This window comes from Sander vitreus, chromosome 4 (genome assembly GCF_031162955.1).
Source record: "Sander vitreus isolate 19-12246 chromosome 4, sanVit1, whole genome shotgun sequence".
Taxonomy (NCBI): Eukaryota; Metazoa; Chordata; class Actinopteri; order Perciformes; family Percidae; genus Sander; species Sander vitreus.
In genome coordinates this window covers 17094263-17114981 of record NC_135858.1, presented here as the reverse complement: position 1 = coordinate 17114981, position 20719 = coordinate 17094263, and the positions used below count along the sequence as shown (strand labels likewise).

At 40.4% G+C, this 20719-nt stretch overlaps 1 protein-coding gene across 1 annotated transcript in view; it reads left to right on the top strand.

Annotated features, from left to right (window-relative positions):
* The first annotated feature begins 5388 nt into the window (after positions 1-5388).
* cacna2d2a (calcium channel, voltage-dependent, alpha 2/delta subunit 2a) overlaps positions 5389-20719 on the top strand; it is a 159209-nt gene continuing 143878 nt past the window's right edge. The window contains exons 1-2 of the mRNA XM_078248746.1: positions 5389-5771; positions 10586-10667. Of these exons, the coding sequence (XP_078104872.1) occupies positions 5656-5771; positions 10586-10667 (198 nt within the window). The 5' untranslated portion in view covers positions 5389-5655. The remainder of the gene's footprint in view (positions 5772-10585; positions 10668-20719) is intronic.

Below are 20719 nucleotides of genomic sequence, written 5' to 3'. Positions count from 1 at the left end.
GTATTTTTATCAGAATAGCACTGTTTGTGTGCCGTGCTTTAACATTTGATGTAGTGGTTGTTTTCTTACAGTTGCATGTGAGGAGGTTGGGTCATTAATTGGTGCTGTTGTTCTTTCATGCAGACTTAGAGCGAGGGGAGTGAGTCATCATCAATCAGGATGAAACGCTCTGACATTTTGAGCATGAAAGTCCCAGAGTGCCTTGCAGCCCAGCATCGCTGGGTACGTTTGTATTTTACAGTAAAGGAGATATGCAAAGCACTGTGGTCAGAATGAGATATTTTTTTGTTGTTGATATTAGCAAAGCCTTGAGGTTATGCCGGTAATATTACAGAGCAAAGCAAATAATGAGGGATGTGGGATATACAAATATTTATGTAAACATGGAGGTCTGTGTTATTTAGATTGGATCTTTCTGTTTTGGTGAGTGGATGAAACTAAATGGGATGATAAGCTGTGAGGTGAGCAGGGAGTAAGCTGAAAAGGACACAAAGGGAAGATAACCTTGATTGCTGGAATCACTCTGCCGATCTCTTCAATATATCCCTGTAGAGGACAAGAGCATGCCGACTCTTCTCTGCTGTGGTTAAAAAAAAAGAAATGCCCTCAAAGAAAGTGTGTGGTAAATGAGTGACAGTATATCATGCTCCTGTTTTTACAGAGAGCACTTGAGAGGATCATTGAAGTTTACTGAAAGCGCCGGGACTCTCTCTCAAGGACAGCTGGCTGTCATCATCTGCGCAGTCCTTCTCTAATCAGAAATATAAAATCTTAGCATTCAGTATGCTGACTAGACTAGGTTTTACACAATGTGAAGCCTCACTTTTCTGTCCAGCGCAGCAAAACATCAGCATACAGGCCACAGAAGGAGACAGAGGAGGAGGTTAAGGAGGGAGAGAAGATGGATAAGGTAGAGGAAAAGGAAGATAAGCGGCCAGTGTGTGTGTGTCTGGGTGTGTGGGGTGCGCATTTACTTGTGACTTCCTCGAGGCCTGGAGACAGGGAAAACAAGGAGTGATTAATTTTACTCCAACCTACTTGGCCTCTGTCTGGGGGAGCAGTCCCCAGAAGGTCCGATACAGAACAGCGAGGCCTGTCTCTTTTCTTTCAACTCCCTTGATCAATAACAGATTGGCAGGTCATTCTCTTAAGGAGAAACTGCACAGCCAATGAGAGAGACCCTGAGCAGCTGAGAACCACCTCTTGTCTTCCTTTTTCCCCGTTTGGAGGATGAGCAGAGCTTGAGGTCATTGATCTGTGTGTTTTCACTGAGCGGATCCCTTAGCTGGCCTTATTGATTAGCTCTAATAAAGAGTAGATTCTCTATAAGCATGTTCAATGAGATCCAAGGCCCCAGGGTGGCAATCACCTCTTTTATCTGCCACTCTTCTGCCTACAACCAACACACACACACACACACACACACACACACACACACACACACACACACACACACACACACACTAGGAGTGCAAGATATATTGACTCAATATTGTTATCGCAATATATCGAAAGTGTCACAATAAGTATGCAATATATTTGTTTATTTTGTGGAGTGCTGCATCCCGTCCGTTGGCTGTGTGGCTTAGTTGTGTTTGATTTAGAGCCCGCTTGAAACGCTATAATGATCATGTTTCATTGGCCAGTTACTGTGCCACTTGCACATGTTAGTGCACGTCAGCGCACGGGTCCACTACGTGACAAACCCTATGGAGCGTACCACGTGTGTGCATATTTTCAACAGAGTGACAGTGTCAGTGAAGAAATAGATGGAGACAACAAAACGGAACAAATCAGAGAAGAGAAAGAAAAGTTGTGTTCTGTTCTCTTTATTTATTTATTTTATACTGTACAACCAGTAAAACACGTCCTGTTCTGTAGACATGGTGGTTATTTATTTATTCATGTTGTATCAGTCCAATATGACAGTCAGTTGAAATAAACCTTGTGTTGTAAAAAAATCTATTTATGAATCTATTTTGTTTTAAAATATCGCAATTAATATCTATCGCAGTATTCATAATCGATATCGCAATAGCACATTTTGTCAATATCGTGCAACCCTAACACGCACACACACACACACACACACACACACATATTTGCTAGGTATTGGGGTGATGGAGTTAAGTTTTAAGAACTTTTATCAACTGCTGATCAAATATGAATCAAGATTCTGTTATTGTATTGCCTAATTCTCACTTCAAATGTTTTCCTGAAAAACATTTTAGGGTACTGTTATTGTACTGTAATTTGAGAAAGTTGTAAACAGTCAGCCATTTTCTTTCCTAATTCAAAACGGACCAAGCACCGCCCCAACTTGCATGTGTCGCTCAGAGCTATGTCGTTTCATTGTTCTGATTGGTTTTAGGTCTATCCAATTGGGTATACAGGTTTTGTTACTTACTGATCTAGCTTAGTAGAAAGAATGGTTCTTATCACTCTCCCTCTTCGCCTTCTTTTCCTCCTCTGTCAATGGGGCTCTTCCTCTTTTCCTCATACACAGCTACTCTGGTTGTTCCACCGGCTATTTCTGCTACCTGATGATAGCTACTGTTTTGTTAAGTTGTAAGCTATTGAGTTGCCCCTTAGCGAAATGCTAACTGGTAAGAAATGATGAAGAGTATTGTCTAGGGCTTTTATTGTGAAAGGTAAGAACAGAAGTAGTGAAGCTGTAATGCACTGCTGTTGACAATGGGGGTGGCAATACATAATTTGGTGTCTTAGTTCAGACTCAGAGCTTCTGTGTTATTATATTGTTGCCTTAATAAGAATAGGCACAACTTAAGCACTATCCTCTTCCTTTGTGCCATAGAGCAAACCATTTTCCTAGGAGATCGTATTGACAGACAGAATTGCATAGTGAAAGCAGGGCTTAGGCAACCAATGTTAACGTTGATTGTGTCATTATTCTATAGCTATTGCAATGTGCAATCAACATTTACTTCATAGTGACGAGTTTAAGAAAAAAACTTGTCTATTGCCATAATTTGGTTGCCGATTATCTCTTGGTCCCAGCAATTGCAGAACATCCAGAGGCATACCATCCATCGAGAGGAACATCTCTACCCCCTGATGCTTTGTTTACACAGATAAACCCGCTCTATGCTCTTTCCGTTAAAGAAAACTACATACTTGTGTGTTAACTCAAAATTAAATTTGGATTCATTTTTCTTTCTCCAGGCCCTATGAGCCAGGTAAATTGAGATAGGTTTGCCTAATTTATGTTTGAATGGAAGGAAGTAGAAAGAAAACAAGGGGTGGCTCACTGTGAGTCAGCAGAAATGTGTAGTGTGAGTCAGCCAGGCTGCATCACTCTACCAGTATCTGTTTGTTGTTATCATTAATGTCATGATGGGAAGTATGGTACAGTAAATGAATGTGCATGAGTAGCCATCAATTAAGGTTATTTTTCTCTGCATAGGGAATAATAATAAATCAAAACACGGCTGTCTCCTGCTTCTCTGCCGCTGATTTGTTTGGAGGGGTGGAGGAAAGAAGCTCAATATGTCTAAAAAATTAGTAGCTCTGGGGAATAAAAGCAGTTTTTTTCCTCTTCCTGAGGAACAGGCGTAGATATTTGTTCTGACTGAATGATCCGTGACATCTATGTACATAAGCTGGGGACCGCTGCTGTAGCTTTTCATCCCCGCCGTCAGGTGGATTTTTCCTCCTGCTGAGGTCTGTGCCCCGCAGTGTGTCCTTTCTACCAAAACAGCCCCGTCTTCCCTGTCAGTGAAGAGACAGAAATGCTGTGCAGCAACCCTGACGACTGCTGTGTGGCTTTCTGTAGCAGAGCACCTGCGTATCCCCTGCTGACTGACTGAGCCAAGGACAATGCAGCCACAAGACTGTCTGTCTCTAACTGTGTCCAGCAACGAGCTGAGAGATATAATACTCCCCGAGGAGTGTACTGAACCTGGGCTTAGACAACTGGAAGAAAAAAAAACTAAAGCATTGAGCACCTTCACCCCTATTCTGTACAAATGACTGTAGGGACAGAAACACACATGGAACACATCATGTAAAAAGCTATACATCTTTATTGTACGTTCTCTATTGCATTGATGAACCTGAAAATGTGTTTTGTTTAGGTGCTACTGTGCCCTTCAGTTGAAAAAGGAGGATCAGAGAACAAACGGCAGTGCAGGGAAAGGTAATAAGACAGGTACAGGTGCACACAAGGTAGACAGACAATGACACACACACACACACACACACACACACACACACACACACACACACACACACACACACACACTTGTACGCATGCACGCACACACACTTGTATGCACACACACACACACACACAGCTGATAGAGTGAGATATTCACGTCTCCGGGGTTAACTTCCTGCTGAGTTAGATTTACCCAGAGGTTTCAATTCATCTCTCCTCCTTGTTTACCGTTAAAATGAACAATATCTGACTTATGTCCAGAGGAAAACTTGCTAAATTAAAATATGCCTTATTAACAAACTTATGATTATTCAGAGGCTCCCAGTTACGATAAACAAGGAGACATGTTCGGCCTCCTGCAAAGGCCCCCCCCCTTCGTCTAAATACTGGTGACAGCGTGAAACAATAGCTAGGTGTTTCAAAACTTCTCCTTGCATTCATTTAAATGTTCATCCAATGGAACAGATGCACCAATAAGTAAGAGGAGCCCCAAGGTGATTGCTGATGGTTTACATTCAGAGTTAATACAATCCTCCCCTCTACAGTCATGCCTCTAATTATCAAAGTAAAGCCTTGATTCTTGCTCATAATCCCGAGTTTGAGGAGAACACAGTGCACGGAGAGTGGACATACGGAGGAAGAGGAGGTGGCCTGATGCGCGCTCCCGTCTGACTGTCGCACAGGAATAGACTGTTTGAAGTGAGGAAGGACCGCTTGTGCCAACAGCTGAGTCAAGTGCCACAGCTAGGCTGAACAAATACAGGAAGTCGGGCAATTGGACATTCAAAATAAAACGTAACGTTAAAAAAGTCCTTGAACCAATGCTTGGATTTTATGCCAAATCTGTGCCCCAAATTGACATATTTTACAATGGCAGACATTTTCCAAGTTACCCTGGTGTTATGTTTGTAAAACAAGTTCACTACATCTGGTCACTTGAGGCTATTGCCACGTAGTATAGCACTGTGATCTCATAAAAGGCATTTTACTGAGAATACAATAGTTATATAATATATAATAAGATTTCTTACAAATTTCTGCCTGCATTCTCCTGTCACTCTAATATAGCCTACGTTGCCCTAAAACGATAAATGGCTTTATTTTGAAAAGCCGGATAAGGGCACGCTATTCTGGTCGTGGCTAGCTTTACTCTGTATGGTTGTTAACATTGGAGAGAGCGGGAGAGAAAAGGAGCAAATGTGCGGCGGCGGATAGGCAGGGAGGACAGCCAGTGCGCAAACATATCAGCAGCAGCGGCGGAAGAGCATCTTCTTGATCTCCCGTGTCTTCAGCTGCCAATCGTCTGTGCGTCTCTTATTGAGATTTCACTGCCGGCTGAAGTGTCCAGAAGCCTCCTCCAACCATCACCTCCCAACAGACACTTTCTCTGGAGCTTGGTTATTCTTAGCTCAGCTGTGAGAGACTGTCCTTCCGGTCCTTCTCTTATTTATCCCAGTTTCTTGAATATTTAATGGAAAATGGCGATCTGCGCGCAGTCGTACGGTATTTTCTGCCTCTTCACAATCCAAACTGTACTTATCATATGCGTATCCACGCCAACAGACGGGACTCACCTCTTCCCACAGCACTACACGTAAGTACCCTGCACCGTTTGGGGGATAAACCGGGGTGCAGAGCGCCGAACTAGGACAGGTGGCCCCGCCAAGCCTGCACTTGCAGCGTCGCTTACCTTGGTGCGAGAGGAGCTGATGTCCCTGATGTTCAAACACAGAAGACTCAGTTTCCGTCTTTGATGCCTCGTTATGAATCACGCTCTCGTAAAGCTTATGTTGTTGTTTTCGCTGTTGTGGGCAGTGGCATTTATTACCCAAATCCTTATTCAATTTGTCATAGTCAACATGGAAACAGGCGGCAGGGAGCATGCACAGGTGCTACTGGCAAATAAGCCAAGCGAGCAAGAATATAGACCATATATATAGGGACACAAATTAAATGATAATGATAGTCGATGTGGTTTGCTGTCGCTGCATGGGGGAGAATAGCCCAGTTTACGCATGGTTGATATAGGCTGAGCTACAACGAGGCTAGTCTAAAAAGTCATCCACTGGATAGGCTACTGCACACGCACCGTGAAAATAACCATCTCTATCCCACAGCAGGATACACTGGTGTTTTTAACAGGATACATCTGATTCAGAGACTGAACAAATGATTTAATGTCGCATAAGCAGGAGCGCCAGGTCTTGAAACCTTCAGGTGAAGTCCCCGCATCTCAGCTCAACTGCAAAACTACTTGCTTGGACTCTTTTCGGGGACAAATGGAGCAATATGGCTTCCAGATTGATATCTGGTCATTTTTGCAGTGATGAGAAATTAGACGTTTTTCTTGTAGAAATATTTATAGTTGAAATGTAGACGCATCACAGTGTTGCTTTATCCAGCTGACCCGCAGACACAGAAAGTAGCAGAGCGTGTGTGTGTGTGTGTGTGTGTGTGTGTGTGTGTGTGTGTGTGTGTGTGTGTGTGTGTGTGTGTGTGTGCACTATATAGTTGGACTTTTCAGCATACACCTGTTGGGAGATAGTTTTGCAATTTCCTCTCAAATGCGAACAATATAGTAATTAAATATTGAATGACACCCGGAGGCAGATTGAAACATAACCTCGGAACACGCAGCAGTTCGAACTAGTCAAACAATAATTTTTTTTTTTAAGTGTATGCCACTTCGTTTGAAATGACATTTTCAGATCTTGCAGTCCAGTAGGTTATTAAACCTGGTGAAGAAAGAGTGCAACAGTTCCTCACTCAAGTCTATACGTGATGACGTGACAATCTGATCTGGACATCGTGTGGACCATGTAGGGATGATTAGTCAGTCAGGTTCACAGAAATGTAGAATCTAAATGGTTCCTCCCTGATGCATCTGCTGGGTGAATGTCAAAGGAAAAACACTTATCTTATGTTAGGCTACTGTTGAATGACTTTAAAGGACAATTAGCTGCATCATTGATTTGATCACTTGAGCACCATCAGTAAAATGAAGGATGGTTTTGCCAACAAATTCACATGGATTTTAAAAAGTATATTTATTGAATTTGAATATTTTATAATCTACACCTGTAGTAAATGATTCAAATGCATTGTTTGTAATCAGGCAGCAATATATCCTCCACATTACCCTACAAATACACCTCATGGTTTTCAGAAGTTTGTTGGTTTGTTGTAACTATACTGATACAGTTACCATTGTTATAAGACTATATTAATCTCATTAGATACAATAAATAGTCTAGGTCTGGTATCTTATTTTATATTCAGGCATCTCTTGGGATTTAAAAACTAGGTTTTGTGTCACCTAAATCACTGTGCTATTTGCCAGAATACCTAGTTACCTAATTGAATTGTAATTGACACACACACACACACACACACACACACACACACACACACACACACACACACACACACACACACTGATTTTTATGTAGTTATTTGACTGCAGTGATTATGTCTATAGCAGTGTGTGTGTGTGTGTGTGTGTGTGTGTGTGTGTGTGTGTGTGTGTGTGTGTGTGTGTAGAGGAAGAAGATGTTATTATTTCCACATTTCTAAATTCCACAATGTGAAGGAAACCTGTTTAACCTTGATAACTGCTATCTACATATACAATCTTCTTCAGGAAAGTAAAATATCATCACTTTAGTGAGTCTATATGAAACTTAGAGCAATTTCCTCCCAATTTAGTTATTTCCAAACACGCTAAAATAGTCCACCTTTTGCCCTCAAAGATATTTCAGCATTGCACTTGGAATGACAAGATCCATTGCAGTAAAAAGAACCTGGTGACGGTGTGTGGCTGGCATCCAAACTCATTTCATCACATTTTCACATGTTTGCCTAACATAAATCTTAACACACAGGCAATACATCAGGAACACAGGTGCCAAAAAGCAAAGTTGTTATACTGCATTAGACTATAGAGAGCATCAGTCGGCTTTCATGTACTGCACATTGACAACTTCTCTGTTTTTGAAGAGAGATCACAGCTTTCAAAACACAGGTTTTCAAGTATTCATTAAACATCAGGCCTCAGTAGTGCATATCGTTTACCAAACCAGCATCTCCTGAAATCTCTGTGGTTGCTACTGAATGGAGAGTTCTGCACATTTGGGACTGTGAATTTTTTCTCCTTTTGATTTACAATAAGTCCAACATAAAGTGAGTCAAAGTACAGCATGCATGGAGTGCTGCTCGGGTGTGTAGAAAGTGTCACTCTGGTGCTCTTCAGTTTGGGGATCCTACTAGTTTCAAAAGGGTTGAAGGAATCTACTACCCTCTTGAGTACCTCAGATTCCTTCAACCCTTATAAATCTTAAGTCATCATACAACATCAATAGTCTACCTTTTGCCTTTCAAGATATTTCACTTGGATCCATTGCAGCAGAATGAATGTAGTGACGGTGTGTAGCTGACACATAGGTCGTCTATCCAAACTCAGTTAATTTTCTTAATCGTATTTGACTGGGGTGGGCAACATGAGCTAAATTAATATTAACTATCACTTTTTATTATCTTTAACAATATATTTTGCTATTATTCATTCAAGTATGTAATATCACATGGCGAAATTTTGAACTCATATTCATCCCATTAAGACAAATACATGTATTATGTTAATTAAAAAAACTGTCAACTTGTTATCACTAATTGACACATCTGTGAAAGAGTTCTATCCATATGAGAATTGTGTGACTATTATTTCATTGAATTATTGCCCAGGCTTAGTTCTGGCTGAGTGAATTAAACAGGGTTTACCTTTTACCTGCTCGGCCATCAAGTCCACATTATAGACAATATCATCCATCCTTAGTTTAGATTATATATTACATGAAATCAGTAATACCCAATTTAGTATAATCAATAGCAAATCTAAAATAACATTTTCTGGTAATTAATTGGATCAATATTGTGCTGCCTGACTAAACCAAGATTAACCAGCCCCACGGTATATGTGTATTTATACATATATACATACATACATATATATATATATATATATGTATGTATGTATATATGTATATATATATTTAGTTTTCATATATATTTATGTATATATATTTAGCTATTTAGTTTTCATATATATTTATGTGTATATATATATATGTGTGTGTATGTATATACAGTATGTATGTACATATATATGTGTATGTATGTGTGTATGTATATACAGTATGTATGTACATATATATGTGTATGTATGTGTATATATATATATGTATGTGTGTGTGTGTAGACTAATGAAGTTGCGTAAGAAGTCTGCCTGGCTTGGGGCAGAGGTATTGTCCCTCACTGTTAGTATCACTGCGTCCTGCTCGGCTTTGCTCTCACTGTAAGCTTGTTTTCATTTCATATCGAGGTGACCTTTTCATAGTCAGCGGCCTCTCCCCAGCGGTCCCGCTCTGCACCGTCCTTTTGGAAGCCCTCTTGCTTGCTCTTAATCTCGTCACCTAAACACAGCCAGTGCGCATGCTCGCCTGCTGTGTTTGCTCTGCTGATGAGGCCCGCTCTGCCTTTGTGATTAGTGCGAGGCGCCGTCGCTACTTGGCAGATTTGTGCAATTTAATAAATCTGTCTACCCTCTTGTCTTCTCAGCAAATCTGACATTTAAAGATGACATTTGTTTCAGTCATCATATTGAAAGACAAACAACTATTTTGTGTTGTTGATGCTAGTGATTAGCTATCTGCAGGCTGCTAAAAGGAAAAGGTTGGCATTGAATCAGTAGTTGGCTCGCAAACACATGACAGAATTTATTTATCTGATTGCTGAAAAAAGAGCTTTCAAATTATTATTTATTTTAAGTGAGAATTTCTTGTTGACCATGCACGTGGATTGATCAGCTTGTATCCAGGTTGGCAGGTTAGACCCTGCTGCTGCTGCTTTAAAATGATCTAGTGAAAATCTTGATCCATTAAGTCATTTGTTGCTTGCTGGGAGATATACAATGATGCCCAAGCCGTTTGATCTCTTAATTCCAAACTTGGCTCCGTCTAACGGAGATCAGCTCCTGCTTAGGGTGCATTTCTGTCAGACCTGAGCAGTTTTATTGCAGAGCCGCTGATTCCAGCCGAGCCAAGACAGGCACGTTCACTGCCAGTCCTGCAAGGGCCGACCAGATATATGCAAGATGTGAAGGGGAGGGAAGCTGCTCATGCCTAACCCAGACATTAGGAGAGGTAGGACAGAAATGCGTCCAGATAGGGATCCGTAAAAGGGGGAGAGTATGGCAGTTTGACAACAGAAAGAGAGATACACAAAGATGGGGAGTGACACAGTCTTACAAAGACTCTAACTCACATCCAATGACAAGAGAAATGAGCGATGATGACATATTCAGGCGTTAACGCCGAGTGATGCAGATTGAAAATGTCAAATTTTATTTTCCAGAATGATTCACTGGGCGGGACGCATCGAGAAGGAGCTGGAAAAGGTTCTGCAGCACGTCACCGGAACTCAGCAGATGAGATCGGTAAGTTGACGTCACGCTTGCATGTGACGCTGCACTTTTTCGGCATTATTAATCAGTAAGATTTCCCTGGGCGAGGTTGTACAACATAAACTCCTATGTGTGTGTATGTGTGTCTGTGAGGCAATGATTTTGTATGAGCACTGCAAAAAATGTTGACCCTTTAAAGAGATTCAGGTTTAGTATTAAACTGTGTTCTCTGAGATCATTTTACTCTGAGATAAATTAATTTTTTCCCCAGTGTAAATCAGTTTTGTGTTTTTCAAGAATTTCCTTGAGTTAAATCTCACTCCTGATACTTCTGGATTTACCTTCCTAAATCAGTGTTTTAAAGTGAAGATACACTGGAGAAAAAGAAGTGAAATGATTTCAACAAATTGACATCTTTCACTTGTTTTAAGAAGCATAGGATTTTAAAATTATAACACTAAATGACACATTTAGCTGAATATGGTGTTGGTTGTTTGTGTCTGCGTCTTCGTATGAGGCTGTATGTAACGCGTGTCTGTTTTGTGGTAGAGCAGATGGTTGAGCAGAGTGTGATTGAAGCAGTTTCATCATATTTTTGCCATGTGCGCATGTTCGCTGTGCTTCCAGGGTTTGTAATGCACCCTGAGATAAATGCTTCATTATTGCTGTATGGGTGAGTGTGATTCATCCAGCCGGTACAGTGCCTTTGGCGGCTTTAATGTTAGCAGTAACAGTGGTTAGTGTGATGGCTGTTTGTATGATAGCGTCATTGATGGATTCCAGAGAGGAGGAAGTGAGTTGACAGCGATCGTGCTGGTGTAAAGGTTAGTGACCAGTAGTGGATATCATGCAGACAATCAGACTGAATGATAGAGAGAGGTTGATTTTTAGCACTCATCCAGTGTAAACAACACATAACAGAGAATGTTTACCCATCAAAATATTTGCCTTTCACAGTTTTGCAAATACAGTATGTTCTCAGTATTCCCACTAAGCAATCTGGATTTTTTAAATGGCAGTATACTTCTAAAATAATGTTACACATGGTTTCAAGGTGAAAGCATATTGTTGCTGTCTGATAAAAAAAAGAGTGGTATCTTCAAAATCTCAATTTCACCAACTATGAAAAACAATCTTGATTTAAGCTGGGTGACAAATCATTTTTAAGGGTTTCTCACTAAATCACTAAACTTAGAGAGGCATTGTTTCACCAGAAAGTCACACATTTTTTACTGGATATATGATACAACTCATAGTACATGCAGACTTTGTTAGTGATTTTCATATTTAGGGGTGCAACTTGTGATTATTCCATTGATTAATCGAGTAATCAGATAAGAAATACTTTTGCTTTATTCAAAATAATGCAATAATAAATATACAAAAGAGAAAGTAAGACAGGTCTCTTAAAAAACTACTAATAAACTACTTTTTTTTTAAGATTATTTTTTTGGGCATTTTTAGGCCTTTATTTGACAAGACAGCCAAGGGGTGAGAGGGGGGAATGACATGCAGCAAAGTGCCACAGGTCAGAGTCAAACCCGTGCCCGCTGTGTCGAAGAGTAAACCTCTATATATATGCCTACCAACTGAGCTATCTGGGCGCCCCTTGGTTTCCTTTTTTAGTAAAGTGCCACATTCCATTCTGTGTTTTAAAGAAAACATTTTCTAGCTGAAGGTCCATCTCCAGAGCAGCCGTTTGCCCTCCTCCTGGCGAGTAGTGTCCTAGTGGCGGAGAGTACGGCAGAAGGGCCGCAGGGTGTACTACCTAGCTAATTGTTGTCTCATTTGTGGTCTGGGAAACAGTAAATTCATCACATTCAGTGCCCAATACCTCAATATTCCAAGTTACTGTAGCTGTCATATTTTGCAGAAACGGAACTTCAGTTAGCGGCTGTAGCAACTTGAGTTCAGCCAGTTCAAGACCCTGGGTAGGCGCTGGGTTTAACTTGTGTAACCTGATCTGGTGTGGAGTCGGGGCGGTCCAAGATCAGACCCATGTCTTCTTCACATGCAAAACAGTGCGCTGTATATAGTTATATGGATTAAACGAAGCTTCCATGCAAATTCTTTGCATCAGTGCTTTTTTAGTAATCAAGTTACTTGAGGAATCATTTCAGCCTTACTAAAAATATTCTGTCCATCCCAGTTATGTCTTGTGTAGAGTGCCCATATGGTTGTGTGTGCATGTGTGTACTGGCCTGACAGTGTGCGCAGAGCGGGTGTGAAAGAACATTTATCATGGCCCCAAACAGGAGTCATCACAGGGTGTGCTAAATGGCCCAGCATGCCTAGAAAAGCCATTTTCTAAATGGATGCCTCCCTCTATACGTGTGTCTGATAGAAATCTTCCCAGGGCTATGCCGGCTGGTAACAAGATTGCCTCCCTCTGCGCCCCCTTCCTCTTCATGCGCAGTTTATTCTCACAGACAAAAAAAAAGTAAAGTGTGTGCAAATTATTTTTGAGTTTGTCTTACATGGAAAGAGACAAGTAAGTAAGTTGAATATAATGTGGTCTGTTCAGTTCCTCTCAGTTGAGATTTTATTTTTTCTGACAAGCGAGGTAGCGGGTGAAAGAGACAGAAAGGCAGAGACAGGGCAGCACAAAAATAGCGGAATATGTTTAAAATTGGTCAACTTCAGAAACTACACAGGGATGTACAATGTTTTGATGTGTTTGATGCCAAAAATAAATTAAACTCAAGTTATTTAAATGTTTAAAATCACATTCTAATATATTCTGGCCAGGTTTGGTCAAGATGTTATTCTTCAGCGGGGGAGTGAAAGGAAGATAGAGGGTGAGTGATGTATCAGGGCAGTTGGAAGTTTCGAATGGAAGAGTGTGGAGTGTGGATAGACAAGGAGAGTGGGCGGCTTTTAGAGCGGAGGGGGTGTTAGCGAGAGAAAGGATGAAGAATGGCTTGACAATTGAGATGGATGTTCAGGCGGTTTTGTGTGTATATTTATAGTCCAACTACTTAAGATGGATGAAATGATAGAAGGGAGGGACAAGAATTGGTAAATTTAAATGTGTGCAGACGGCTGCTGTTTATAGTCCTCATCCTCCTCATTATCCTGTGTGCTGCTGTGTTTGATGTGTTACAGTATGTGGTGATGAGAGGCGGTGGTGGACACTGGCATTGTTTCCATATCCTCGGGCTTATTCATAACAGTTTTAATAGGCACACATGAGCATTGCGGCTACACCCACATACTGTCATTACTGCGATTTGATGGTTCATCAGAGATACAGGCAGATAATATTATTATGGACATATTTAGACACCAGGTGGACATACAGTATGTTCACTGTACTGTAGCTGTAAGATAACTACATAAAGATGCTCATATACCTATGGTGGAACAAGTATTCAGATGGTAAAAGTAGCAGATCTTGAATGTTTTACTTAAATAAAAGTAAAGAAGTTTTATCAGCTAAATGTACTTAAAGTATCAAAAGTAAAACTACTCATTCTAGAGCAGAATAGCCCCAGTGGCTGATAAATAACTGTCAATTGACATTATTAGATTACTATGTAAGTAGCATTTTATTGTTGTAGCTAAAGTGGAGCTAGTTTTAACTACTTACTATACAGTTGGGTAGTTTAGTCCAGTGGTTCCCAACCTATGGGTCAGGCCCCCACCAGTGGGTCACAAGATCTAAAGTGTTATGTGATAAGTAATGGGGTAGGTAAGAATATAAAAAGTTCTGCTGCACAAATTATGTATTCAGATTTTTGACTTTTCTCTAGTCTTTACTCTTTTGTAAAATATTGGATAATAATTTGACCTCTCTGGGCCATGGAGAGTTATTTAAATGAGACTCTCTCATACAATTAAAAGGGGAATCTTATTTTGGTGGAACTACTAAAAACTCTTTGACATCTGAAACATGACAAGGAGTCCTAATTAGATGCTGCTTTTTAGGAGTCAGAAGCCCAAAAGATTTGGAACCTCTGGTTAATGTTAAACAATACATTGTATTTTAGAGTACAATATTTCCCTGAAATGTAGTGGAGTAATAGTATAAAATATCAGAAAATGGAAATATCCAATTAACTTTTGTACAGTACTTGAGTATAATGTACTTAGTTACTTTTCACTACCACACTTGCGAACTTGCAATAAGCACACACATGTACACAGAGTCACAGCTTTAATTTAGCAAGGCTCTTAAATGGCGATGCCATGCAACATATGTTGAACTCTCTCAAATTTATTTCAGTAAGAAGAGTCTAATCAGCATGAATAATTTAGCCCGGTGCACACATGACTGCTCCTGAACCCCTTGGTTCAGCCTGGCACTTTGCAAGTCTGCACTCTAAGGATCTGTCCCTCTCCTCCTGCTGTTTGCTGCTCTTGATCACTGGAAACCTGAGGCCGTCGTACATCCCGATCAATATATCCACACGTGGAAACAGGGCGGGTAGACAGAGTGCCAATTAATGGGTGTGGGATTCATCCAGTTTTCATATGAGCTTGAATCTTTTACTTCACCAAGTATTATGTTGATCTATTTCCTTTAGGTTTGCCCTTCACTCTGTGTCTCTCTTTGTGCTGTGTGGTCAACACTACATCAGTCGGCCTGCTGACCTCATGTTGGCAGCAGGTTTATCTCAGTTCAACACAGACCTTCTTGCCTCTAGTGCTTCCAGCGTGCGTGTGCATGCTCATGACTGTGTGTGTGTGTGTGTGGGAAGTCTTCTTTTTTTAACGTTAACATCGCTGAAGCCTGTAGTTTAATTTGATCTGTACAGGTATGTTTTTATGACTTGAGGGAGATATTGTATGCAGGCTGAACACAATTCCAAATGTCTCTCGAACTTCTGCAAACCTCCCTCCTGCTTCCTAGAAAAAGAAGGTTGCTCACAGCCAAGACAGCCGACCCCAACAAACAGATATCTCCTATAAAGTGCACTGGTGGATTTACTCACTATCGCTGACTACAGACATTTCCAATAATCTGTCCCAAATGCCCAGCGCTATACTAGACATCACCCCTGCTCTCACTCTACAACCCCCCTCCTCACCTACTAAAGCTAAAGCTTCACCCCTCTGTGTGCTTTTCCATCAGTGGACGATGATGCGAGGGCTGATCAGTGCCATTTGTTTCTTGATTTAATAGCTCCTTCAGCCTGTAGATAGTTTACAGGAAGAGTTGAAGGTTCCTCCTCCCACAATGAAAAGTTACCTTTAAAGGAGAGAGAGAGAGAGAGAGAGAGAGAGAGAGAGAGAGAGAGAGAGAGAGAGAGAGAGAGAGAGACTCCTCTCAGCTCTCCTCCCTCCCCTTCCCTACCTCTCCATCTTCTGGCATGGTCCTAAACAACAGCAGCTCGTTATCTGGCTGTGTGAAACATCACAGGCTATTTCTGCAGGATAGATAGTTTACTCACCGGCTCCGGTTTTCTCTCCTGTGGGCTCGTCCTAAGTATCCCTCAGTCATTGTGTAGCATGCATCAATACACACCTCAGTTTACTCTTATTGAGGTCTTTATGTTAACCTTAATGAATAAATAATAACTGCTATTTTAGCACATCTACGACAGCAGTAAACCCTGTCTTGTCAGCTGGTGTAAAAACTAAAGTTTCTCCAAAACAAACGAATGAAGCCTTTTAGGAACGGAAACATTTTCCATGTTCTGACTTTTTTCAACTCCAATACTAAGTTGAGCTGTTAACTTCCTCTTATATAGCTATAGTTGTTTGTTTTTTTCTGAAAATAATGCCTGCATATGTCTGCATATTAATATGTATAATTATGGTAGCACTTGATATTCCACCCCTGAAGCAAGATTAAAAACTAAACACACTTTAGTTATAACAGATTAAAATTTGTCATTATTGACCCCGGTGATTTCAAACTATGATTAGGGACGGGTATCGTTTTGTGGGGAAAAAGAGAGAGTTTTGTTATTGGCACTACAAAAAAGATTTTTTTTATATACTTCTTTGAGAAATCGGGAAAACAAATTCCACAGGTCTTCAATTAATTTGACTCTGTGTTGTTTGCCCCCACCATGTGGCCCCATTCAAATGATGAGCTGGCTACAGGGTTTTCACGCATTGCTAAAGTATGATGCATGATAATCAAAAATGAATTGTGCATCCTAGTTATTATCTATCCATTTCTGTGTCCTCGTGGGTGTACTGTCAAATTTTAAACCTGGCTACATCCCATTCAAACATTCCATGTGCCAGTCCCGGTAAAGGGAGGTCATTGGGGTTACACATCAGGACCATGAAAGCTTAGACATGGTCTGTTAGCAAACCACTTTTTAATTTGTTTGGAACCCTTGTGTAACTCACATTTCTCTATTTGTGTGCCAGATCTAGCATTTACTGTGAATTTACCCCAAACAAAAATAAAACACACAACAAAATAACTGTGGACATTAGAGGCACATAAAATCAGTAGCAAGCTGAATGTTAGGCAGTGTGAGAGCTGGTCAGCACCATTACTCCCAGGCTCAGACTCCCCTGGGCTGACAGGAGAACAGAAGGGCACATAAATGCACACTATTTATTTTTCTGCCTTTTTTATTGGTTTTCTGACACTAGGACAGGTTACAAGGATTCCTCAGCTCCCCAGCTTGATAGCCTGGCACTGGTTAGCGGTGTTTATATAAATGAAAATGCATATATCTGCAGAGTGCAGCCGTGAATGCAGATATCCCCAGGTGAGAAGGAATTACTTGAATAGCTTTGCAGTAAAATTGTAACAGTTTAGAAAACCTAGAGTCAGTGCCCTGTCTTCAGTTTTAATATTTTTTTGTTTGTTTTTTGTAGAAAAAGTGTTTGTGAAGCTGAGCCATCGCAAAACCTCCACAATTGTAACATATTTTGAACTGAAATATATGTCATCTTTTATTTGAAACCCTCAGCAGATTTAGCCGTTCCTAGACATCTCTGCCTTGAAACAAAAGTGTTTGTTTCTGACTTTCTTCAGGTGTTAACTGCTCAGTCTCAGAGTAAAGCCCGCTGACTGAAATCAATAAAGAAGGCTGTGAAGACACAGTGCTACATGGTGCATGTTACATGTGCAGAGTTTAACATCTTCCCTGGACACCTTTTAAAATATCTTACAGTACATCCCAGTGTATGTGCTTGTTGATTCCAGTGCAGTGAATAACCAGGATGGAGCTGTAAAGGTGTCAGCACAGAACAAACAGAAATGGTCAGAGTCTCTGAATATTTCTGACATTCAGTGTGGTACATTTGGGGCCGTTACTTGTGTAACTAATTGTTGCTTGATGAATTCAAGGAAAACAAAAAGCAGATGCATTCATGCTACTAGTGGCTTTTTGAGGGGAGAAAAGCAGGCCTTGCACTTGTTTAAAGGAAGACAATATAGCATTATGTGTCAAAATAGGATTAGAGGTCTGCTAAATCTCCAGCCCTGTCAGAGGAAGATGCTTTATTTTGCCTACGCTGCAAATCTTTTCTCCTTGTCTCCGTTTCTCCATACTATTATTTGCAGTGTGTGTGTGTGCGCATGCTTGTGCAATTTTCAGCCGTCTTCTGTTTGATGTTTCAGAGAGTGCATGACGTGTCTTTGGTACTATCTGTACTTGACAGAGAGAACAGAGAAAAACGGGTACAGTTTCCTGAGTGGGTTGCAGTGGTAATGTAGAGTGGCGTGATGCCCTAGAAAATTCCAGGTGTGAAGTGCTTTATTTATTCCACTGCAGAGGGAGTGCCACTTTTGTGTGTGAAGTGGTAGGTTCGGCGTTTATTTTCCATTGTGAACAAAATGTATTCGTTTTCCTTTTACGGCTGTTTGTGCACGTGAGAGAGTTTGGGTGTGCTCAAGACTCAGAGGTTTTGTCCTCCTCTTCTTCTCTTCCTCCTCCACCTGCACTAGTTTGTGGTTGATTGGTCACAGTTCTGAATAACTTTAATTGGCTTGCCTCAGCAGTGGGTGGTTCTCAAACGCCAAGGTACTGTGGAAGTCCTAGAAAAGCTTTTCAATTTTTGATCATGTAGGCAGGAAGGACTCTACTGCCATCTAAAAGGGGGTTCTTCAGAAGTGCTACCTACATCTTTTTAATTCTGCAGATCCTAGTGTCTTCTGCCTTGTTCTCCATAAAACCTGGAAGAGAAGCTCCCCCTTCCTCCACAGTCTATCCACCCTCTTCTTTGGCATCGAACTGGACTCACTCTCATCTCTGCCTCTGGCCCTTTTCCCAGGGCTTCATTGTTTGATGGGATTTGTGCTCAACCACTACAATTGCTGCGTTACACATATACTCACACATGTGCATTCATGCACACATATATTTGCAAACACATACAGTTCATCCATTCAGTATACAAACCTTGTCTCCTAGAAATTGCATTTGTATACCACAGTTTCAACAGCAAATTCGTTTTGAGAAAAAATGTATTGCCAACTGAATTATGATTTTATAAATATGAGGAAATTAAAGTGTCAGCCCTGCTGCAAAATGTTCATACTAAAAGTATCAGAAAACACAACTAAAGCACAATTAATGTTTTCATGGTAATGTTTAAGCACTTATCCACTTGGTTAAGGTTGCCTGGTCTTGGTTAATCTTTGAAAAAGTCAAAAGTGAGTTGAAGCACGAGACAGGATGTGTTCACTTTTATCACTATTAACATTTAACAGAAAGCATGATCTTCCCTAACCTTAGCCAGAGTGCTCTTGATTTCTAAACCTAACCACACGCAGGACTCCTGTATACCCCAACTACATCCCTACAAATTGCGAGTGGTACAAATTAGTAGCATGTTCTTTATCAGAAATAAACAAAGCCAGTGAATGTACAGTAATCCAGTCATCTTCTAGGTTTTCACTCAAAACCTATTTGACAAAAACAAATTACTAGTATATAAACGTGTTTTAGAGAAGTTACATTGCACACAAAATGCATAAATGCACAGCAATTCATTTGCCAAATTTGCCATATTGCTTGAACTGATACAATCACAACTCTGCTCCTTCAGTCATCATCTGTCAAGGACAGGTTATTCTGTTGCCCTTTTTTGACCATCAGAACTTATAGACCTGGAATAATCTAATAAATGCAGGCTAGTATAAAATATTAATGGAGCTCAAAGCAGGATGTAGTAAAAGGGCTAAAACTCACACCATCACACGTTAGACTGATTACAGACAAAAAGAACACCATTGCCTTCCGCGTGTGTGTGTGTGTGTGTATGTGTGTGTTTCACAGTCAAATTGAAAGATAATGAAAAGCGTTTCCATTCCCCCAACCAACATTATAGTTTTGTTTCTCAAACTAAAACTGTTCATCTTTTTGATACTCATCAAACTGAACAGCTTTTCTCCAATCCAGCATGTAGTTTATGCTGCTGTGTTATTTTAATAATAGCTTCACTTTCAAATAGGTGTAAAAGTATGCTACCACAAAAACAAATCAATGAATAATGCTAACATAAGCCCATTGTTTATATTCATGGGAACTGTGGTTGGCTCTGTATAATTGGCCGGACTTCTAACTTAACAGTTTGTGCAGTAAACTGAAATCCAAGTGCAGAATGTTTTTATTAATAATTCTGGCACTCAGACTGACTTCTTGTTTACTTTTTTTTCTTTTGCCAGTTTAGATGTGGTGGTTCATTGTTGCAGTTTTGTAATAGTGCTATTTAAATTAGCACTAGCAATAATTAACATCTCGTAGCATGTATTTGTAAATGACACAGTTTGTCTAATTAAATTCAAGCTAAATGCAATATGAACACATTAATGACAAGACTGTGGACCTTTGGGAATGCCGAAATCAAAATTAAAAATTGTTTGAGAATTCTTTTTTTTTTTTATGAAAGTTGCCGACTACTGAGAATCAAACTGATATGTTCAAATTTCATTCTGACTATTAATGCTGTATAGCTGCAGTACCTGCTTTACATAGGTATTGTGAGTGTAAGCCAGCAGTCTGTTTTTGCCTCCAGGCAGCTTAGCTTCCATTGTCATGTGGATGTGAATAGCATGTGAGTGGATGTTTGGGGATGCTCAGAAGTTAAATCCTGAAGAGTGCAATGGATTTAAGACTCACTGACACAGTAACATTGAGCTTTCATTGGTGTTTTAGTGCTATACAGTA